Source organism: Colossoma macropomum, unplaced genomic scaffold (assembly GCF_904425465.1).
Source record: "Colossoma macropomum unplaced genomic scaffold, Colossoma_macropomum, whole genome shotgun sequence".
Taxonomy (NCBI): domain Eukaryota; kingdom Metazoa; phylum Chordata; class Actinopteri; order Characiformes; family Serrasalmidae; genus Colossoma; species Colossoma macropomum.
In genome coordinates this window covers 36,163,800-36,172,124 of record NW_023494798.1, presented here as the reverse complement: position 1 = coordinate 36,172,124, position 8,325 = coordinate 36,163,800, and the positions used below count along the sequence as shown (strand labels likewise).

General features: G+C 42.3%; 1 protein-coding gene across 1 annotated transcript in view; it reads left to right on the top strand.

The window, feature by feature from the left end:
- The window catches only part of pid1 (phosphotyrosine interaction domain containing 1), a 37,292-nt gene extending 29,286 nt beyond the window's left edge, over nt 1-8,006 (top strand). Inside the window, exon 3 of the mRNA XM_036585090.1 lies at nt 1,454-8,006. Within this exon, the coding sequence (XP_036440983.1) occupies nt 1,454-1,942 (489 nt within the window). The 3' untranslated portion in view covers nt 1,943-8,006. The remainder of the gene's footprint in view (nt 1-1,453) is intronic.
- Nucleotides 8,007-8,325: the final 319 nt, after the last annotated feature.

The window sequence follows — 8,325 nt, the reverse complement described above, 5'->3', positions numbered from 1 at the left end:
AGTGTCTGTCTCAGTAGTGACTGTTTCAGAAGTGACTGTCTCAGTAGTGACTGTTTCAGTAGTGTCTGTCTCAGTAGTGCCTGTTTCAGAAGTGACTGTCTCAGTAGTGACTGTCTCAGTAGTGTCTGTTTCAGTAGTGTCTGTTTCAGTAGTGTCTGTCTCAGTAGTGTCTGTTTCAGTAGTGTCTGTCTCAGTAGTGTCTGTCTCAGTAGTGTCTGTTTCAGTAGTGTCTGTTTCAGTAGTGTCTGTCTCAGTAGTGTCTGTCTCAGTAGTGACTGTTTCAGTAGTGACTGTTTCAGTAGTGTCTGTCTCAGTAGTGACTGTTTCAGTAGTGACTGTTTCAGTAGTGTCTGTCTCAGTAGTGCCTGTTTCAGAAGTGACTGTCTCAGTAGTGACTGTTTCAGTAGTGTCTGTTTCAGTAGTGTCTGTTTCAGTAGTGACTGTCTCAGTAGTGTCTGTTTCAGTAGTGTCTGTTTCAGTAGTGTCTGTTTCAGTGGTGACTGTCTCAGTAGTGTCTGTTTCAGTAGTGTCTGTTTCAGTGGTGTCTGTTTCAGTGGTGACTGTTTCAGTAGTGACTGTTTCAGTAGTGACTGTTTCAGTAGTGACTGTTTCAGTAGTGTCTGTTTCAGTGACAATTTTAGCTCATTCTGAGCTCAGAAACTCAGCAGTTCATGACCAGCAAACACAGCTTTGAACAGCTGTTCACACAGAAAATCATCATATTTTACATTAAAACACTAAAAAGTGCTGAACTGCAGAAAATCTGACGGTTCTTAATGTTCCGCACTGATTTTCAGAGTTTGGGACAGATTTACTTCAAAACAATGGGATCTACCTGCTCACCATGTGGCCATGAGGGACAGGGATGCAGCCTCACTTCCTGCTCTAAAATGCAGGGGCGTGGCTAAAATAAGACTCCGCCTATAGACTGAAACGGTCGGTTGTGTGATGAGCATTTTTTGATGAAAAATGTAAATCTTTCAACTTCACTTTAAAAGGCATCAAAGAGATCTTAGAGCTTAAAGTTTAGGGGTTCAGGGTTTGGGACAGATTTCCGATAGAACCCTATAAATGATGATTTTGTGTATATTTAGCTTATTACTGTCTCTATTAATGTCTCGGGTTTAAACAGATCAGAACAGAATCCTTGTTAATATCTAAGATCTGAACACTTGATTTGATTTTTTTTTTTATTTTCTTACTGTGGAAGTGCATTTTGAATTAATTCGGTACAGAAGTCCATATATTATCATTGTCTTTACTAAAAACCCTTAATGAATAATTTTTAGGCTGTACAGGAAATAATTACAAATATTTACATGTGTGATGGATTTATATTTTCCTCTAAATAAACCTGATCAGGCTTTAATATGGTCACATTTTGCAGGGAGAGTTTGCTGCTCTTGCTCTGTTGAATCTTCTGAATATAATAAACTGTATTTGTGCTCTGCAGGTGACGTACCTGGGCAAGGTGACGATCTCTGGCACCCAGTTCCTCTCAGGCTGCACAGAGTCTGCCGTGGTGGGATTATGGGATATGAAGCGCTCCTCCGTCGCTCTGGATGACTCCGTCGCCCCTAGCAATGCCGTCCTAGAGATCCGCCCGTTCCAGGTGCGTCTGCATCACCTGGATGGGCGGGGCGAGGCCACGGTCGCCATGGACACCTTCCAGGTGGCTCGGATTGCGTACTGCACAGCGGACCACGAGGTCAGCCCCAACGTGTTCGCCTGGATTTACCGGCAGATTAACGACGATCTGACGTTCCAGATGGACTGCCACGCCGTGGAGTGCGAGAGCAAGTTAGTGGCCAAAAAGTTAGCGCACTCCATGATGGAGGCCTTCAAGAAGACGTTCCACAGCATGCGGAGCGACGGGCGCATCCACAAGAGCGGATCCTCGGACGAGTTTCCAGAAGACTCCTCCACCCCCGACGACGGCTGAGGTGGAGGCCAGGGAGGCGGGGCCTATTTAGAAGGGGTGTGGCTGGGGGAATGGGTGGGGCTTAGCGGTCGCCCCACCTCTTTCTCTTTCTTTGCCCTCTCTTTCTGTCTCTGATGAAGCATTAATAAAAATAAAAGTTCTAAAAAATCTGACGGTTGAAGGACAGTAATAATCTAAAGCTGGAAGGAGGGCATTGTAGTCTAAAACAAACTGAAAATCCAGAAAAGACCAAGAGAAAAATCACCAGGAGCTTCTATCTGCCTTTCTAGATCACAGCTGACAGCTGCATCATGGCCATGTTACACAAGCACCTAAACTCATTATCAGACTTTTATTATGAAGGTACGGCACATTTTTATTGTTCTAGACCATCGTGATGGAGCGTTCTTCTAGACCATTGTGATGGACTTTTGTTTGGGGACATCACTATGGAAACTTGTTCTAGAAGATTCTGATAGAACTTTGCTCTGTTACATCACTATGGAACATTGCTTTGGAAGATTGTTCTAGAGCATCAATTTGAAACCTTTTTCTAGAACATTACCGAAACATTATTTTACATCATCATCTTGGTACATTGTTCTAGAACATCACTACGGAGCGTTGTTGTTGATTTCTGGAAGATCCCGATGGAACACGGTTGTAGAAGATCGTACTGAAACTTCTTTCCAGAAGGCTGTGATGGAGGGATCACCATTCAAGATTATGAAGCAACTTCATTCTAGAACATCGTTAATGGCATTCTGGAGCATTGTCTCTACAGCATCGTGATGGAGCTTTGTTCCAGAACATTGTGATGTAGCTTTGTTCTAGAACATCATTACGGGACACTGAATGATGCAGTGGAACTTTCTTCCAGGAGATTGTGGCGGACCTTTCTTGAAAACATCACGGAGCACGGCTCTAGAAGATCGGAAAGGAACTTTGTTCTTGAATCTTGTGATGGAAGATTTTTAAAAAGCGAAAAACATCATGTTGGATAACTGTTCTAGAACATTATTATGGGGCATTGTTCTAGAAGATGTTGATGGATCTAGATGCTCTCCTCCACCTGAAAGCTGCTGAGAGTTGTGGTCACTCTTAAGGGGGGCGGAGCTTTTCTCTTCTTCCTGTCCCTTTTCTTCTCTTTAGCCAGTCAAAATCTCAAAGTATTGCAGTGTTTTTGTTTAGAACCTCAAAAATTCAGATCATCTTTTTGTAGTGATGAAGTCTAGTGCCTCTGAATGAAATGCAGAGAACGTTTTATTTGGTTTCGTTTCGCTGTCTGGAACAGGCAGCTGTCCCTAGAACGTTCCCTCAGCTTTTACCAGGCCATAATTAAGCCACCCTCACTGAGTGAGCTTCACTTTTTGTGTTGTTTTTCTAAGAATCCCAGAAGTCTGAGTGATATTTGTACTGTCTGTCTGTCTGTCTGTCTGTCTGCGGACCATGAGCCTTCTCACATCTATACGGAACGGGTTCTCAACTACAGTATTACCTAGTCCTGTGTGTGTGCTTGAGGAACATCTCAGTGAGAGTGTTTGTGTTCCACCCAGCTAGATGAACATCTGTCCAGGAACCTGTAGGTACACCCTTAAAATCTTAAGGTTCATAAACGGTTCTTGGATGATTGGTTTTAGAACAAAGACTTTAAATTGGTCGAGTCTCAAAATGTTACAAAGAACCATTGACAGGTTCTTCCTTACAGTCCACATTCCTGCTCCATCCCCGTGCTGGGAGTTGGGATCGAGCACAAATGTGGTTTGAGAACCACAGCTTTAGGAAACCAGCAGTGGTTCTTCTTGATCATTGCGCCAAAGAACCCTTTCTGGCCCGGTCTTGTTTTAAGCGTGTACTCCAGCCTGCAGGACCTGGCTGTGTTTGCTCCTTTAAATCGTTGTGCTGCTTTTGTAGTAAGGGTGGGGGGGGGTGGGAGGGGGGCTGGGGGGGTCCAGCCCTGCTTAAACTTGCCATGAGAAGTCAAAGGTCATTCCAGAAGCTGCTTGCTGCGTGAATATTTCAGTGCCGGAGGTCGCGGGACCCCCGGAGGCTGAGTGGTCCGTGAGAGTGCCTATCTCTCCTGCAGTGCTGAATGTAGGACGCCATGCTTGGAGCTCTGTAACCCTGTAGGTACTGAAAGTGTTGATTGTTTATTTTTGTTGTTGATTATAATTACGCTTTTGTGTTTTTTATATACGTTTGTACTTGCAGGTCATTTGGAAGCTGTACAGCTGTTGTAGTACTTTCATGGCTTTCATGGCTTCATGAGATCTGTTTCCTGGAGCATTTGGGACTTTTCACAGTGGGAGAATTGGATTGGATCATCCCAAACATATATATTGTTGCTCATATGTCCGTTTCTGTCCGTTTTCCATTTTTTGACATAATTTGAAAAAGGAAGTTCCCCTTCATGTTGTGTCAAAATGTCATGATGAGCCGACCAGCAGAAATGGTCCAAAATTACTTCCATTTTTACTTCCATTAAAAGTGTGTTTTTTCTTGTCCTCTTGTTTACACACTCCTGAGCAAAAAATGGGCCAAAATATAGTGTTTTTTCTGATGGTTTTGCTGGTCAGAGTCCAGATTTAAACCCTATAGTGAATATTTGGTCTCACATTAAACACAAACCAGCTCAGCAGTGTTTCCAGCTGTTTGAAGCCGTCAGTGCTGAGTGGATCAATACTGACTCTTCTTTCTGTAAAAGACTGTCTGAATAAATTCACACACTAAACTACAACACTTAGAGAAATCAGTGAAAAGCTGTTCACACTGACTGACTGCAGCTGTTTATGTATTGATTTGTTGTTAAGACCATTAAAAGCTTAGTGTTTTGCCATTTTCCCAGGAGTGTGTATTTAGTGCGTATATAGAAGCCTGTTTTATTCAAACATCACTGTCACAGTGATGCACTGTCTTGCCATGAAATATGATTGTATAATCATTTCTTCACTAGCGCCCTCATGAGATTTACTATAGTGTTAGCACCATGCTAGCAACGGTGTACTTTCACTTTCCAACAAAAGGTTGAGCTTCAGTCATAATAACTATTAACTAAAACCAAAATATAAATATAAAATCATATCGGCTGTTTATCAGAAATTCAAGCCCCCTCAAATCGGTACCAGACACAGAACATTCGTTTGTACTGTGAGTTGCAGTTTTACAGTGAATTCTTGACTAAATGTATCAGATTACATCCTCACTCCATCACCTCTTGGGATGGAGGGTCAGGGCCCTCGGACAGGGGTACACTCTAAAAGAGGGTTCTTCAGTGGTTATGTAGTAAAGCCAGTGGTTCTATGTTGAATCATAAACACTCAGAGAACCATCTGTGTGCTTAAATGGTTTTTTTCATGGTGAAATGGTTCTTCAGACTGATGGAGAATGAGTTGTAACCTCTTACAGAGAAAAGCAGTTCTGTTAGCTAACGATAGCATTTCATAGCATTTCACTAGCTAGCTTGTTTTGCTGTGCTAATGATCGTACTCCAGACGGTGAAGGAGGATGGACTAGAGGAACTTGGGGGTGGGGTTAGAGCTGAAATCCAGCACCAGAAGTTTTAAGGCTTTTACACACCGAACACCAAAAACAGCATGAAAAGGCGAAAATATTCAGACGCCTTTTTTTTTTTTGCATGTTGTCGTTTTTGAACTTCTTTGTTTTTCGCAACTTGAAAAAAATAGGCATAACATCTGTATCAATCCAGAAAATTACTTTTGGCAGAATATATTTCAAAACGCCCTTCAAAACGCTCCTCATAAAACAGACAGACTGTGACAGTGCAGGATTCTCCACTGTGGAACAGCGATAGGAGAACAGAGTTTCTCCTCATGCAGGAGCTGAAACTGTACGAGCTCTTCCACTCACAGCTGTGAGTCTGAGCAGATTTTGGAGCTCCACACGAGACGAAGCTCAAAACAAACAGGCTGCAAAAATGATCTGATTCTTTGCTCCCAGCAGAGCAGACAGACGGGGACGCTGAGCTACTGACCGTTTGGGAAAAGTGAAAGTGGCGTGACGAGCTTCATCTCCTCATTCAGAAGCTGAATGAGTTCTTCCACATTTAACTGGATGTTTGTAGCTCAGTTTGAGCTGTTCTTGGAGATTCTGGTCCTTTTAGCTTTTGTGTAAAAGTTCTATTTGTTGCTCAGTCTTCTTGGTTGTCATCATGCCAACAGCAGAGGCAGCCATGATTGGTCAGTGAGTTTTGGCGCTGGCGAATATTCGCAGAAATTGAACAGAGGGCGAATAAAATAACATCACATTTTCGCTGCCTGTGCAAGATATCATCAGCTACACGTGATCGAATGTATTTACTGTCGTCCGAATAAATCACACCAGTGTATCGGCGTGTAACGGCCTGTACAGTTCTCCGTCTCTCTGTGTCACGTCTGTGACTAATTATAAACAAACCAGCGCAAACCTGGACCACATCGTGAAAAACAATAATACGTGTCTGGACTGTACCTAATTTTAGGACTGATACTGTAGGGCAACTATCTAAGTCTTCATTCTATCATTGGGAGACCATGAGTTCGATCCCCAATTATGCCACAGTCGTCCATAACCAGGCGCCGTATTACAGAAACGTCCTCTTTTTAATCTTAAGATCTGACAGGTCAAGATTTCTCACACGTTCGTATTGCAGAATCAAATCTGATCTTAATTTAGAAATTTTATCTTATCTTACAGCCTCTAATCTCCAGTTAGGAAATCTTAACTTACTTGATCAAAGTCAACGATCGACTGTCATGTCTGTTTCCTAGCAACCGACCATAAACACACAGCTGAAACGTAAACACGTCATCAAAATAGTGTTAAAATGTGAGTTAAGCTGCTGATGTAAAAAAGGTCAAACAGAACTAAAGAGTGATAAGCTGTGAGTAGTGAATACTGTGAGAGCGCCCCCTGCTGTGTATCAGAGCGTCGCCGCTCCCCAGTTTCAGTCTCCATTTCCCAAACCCTTTAGCCGAGCGCGCTAACGTTACTCCTCCTAATAAACAGACACACGTTCAGCTCCGCCTCCTCATTATTCACCACCATCACTGTAATATTTCATCATCAACATTAACACACGAAGGTAAAAGTTCTGTTTGCTGCTCCATCATCTTGGTTGTCGTCATGCCAACAGCAGAGGCGACCATGATTGGTGAGTTTTTGTCACTGGTGAAACAGAGGGCGAATAAAATAACGTCACCCATGCAAGGCATCATCAGCTACACGTGTTTCAATTAGTTTGCCGTCGTCCGAATTAATCGCACAAACAAATTGTCGTGTAACGGCCTTTACAGCTCTCCGTTTCTCGTAACGTTTGTGAGATCACATCTGTGACTAGTTGTGAACAAACCAGTGCAAACGTGGACCACATTGTGAAAAACAGCATTGAGTGAAACTCTCAGACGCTCCAGGAAACAGAGTTTGGGATGTGAAACACTTTGAGTCACCTTTTTGTACAGTTCACTGTGGGTAGCGTGTGTGTTCTGCTGTGTCGTGTTGGCTTCTGCACACACACACTCACACTCGCGTCCCGCGCATTCAGAGACGGTGGACTGTGGAACAGAACTAACAGAAGAACCGGCTTACGAAGAGATCGAGGCTCGTTCTGAATCTGATTCTGTTCAGACTGAATTCTGGCTCAGGATGAAATGGATCAAAAACTGGACTAGATGACTGAACACTAGTGGAACTACAGAGAGAGAAATATATATAAATATATAAATATATATAAAAGATATATACATTGTATTTGAAATTCACTCATTAAGCCTGTGTAAATACAAATGTATCACTTCTCGTCTTCTCAGATATTACAGACAAATGTTAACAGATATTTTTGATTAAGCCAGTTACCACGGTTACGAAATCAGTGTTGCGTCTGAATCTGGGTTTGCAGTGGATGATTTGGGTGGTGAAATCAGTGAAGAGGAAGATTTTTATCGTTTGATTTTTTTAGATGAACATTCTCATGTCATGTCTTAATGGTTTGGGCTTTAAATGTTTGGACATTGTTATTGTACGTGTTTTCTATACTGTACTTGCCAAGATAAACCCATCAATCACATATAAACTATCTACCAATGACAAACGTGCTCGTGTCCTTATTCCAAAGCCTGTTTGGATGGTGTGCACTGTCTGCTAGAGCTCCGACTGTCAGATATTTTCATTTTCTCAAATATTTCAATATTCTATAAGAATAACAAAAGCTAAAAATGTTACTGAATGGAAAAAGAATATTTTGTCTCATTGTTGCTGTTATTATTGATGTATTACCATTTTTATTGGTGTGGTAACACTTTATTTGGACAGCCCACTGTAAATCTTCCCACAACCCAAAACCTAAACCTCATCCTCACCCTGGTCCTAATCCTAACCTGAATACAGCTGAGAAAGACTGACATTCGTCT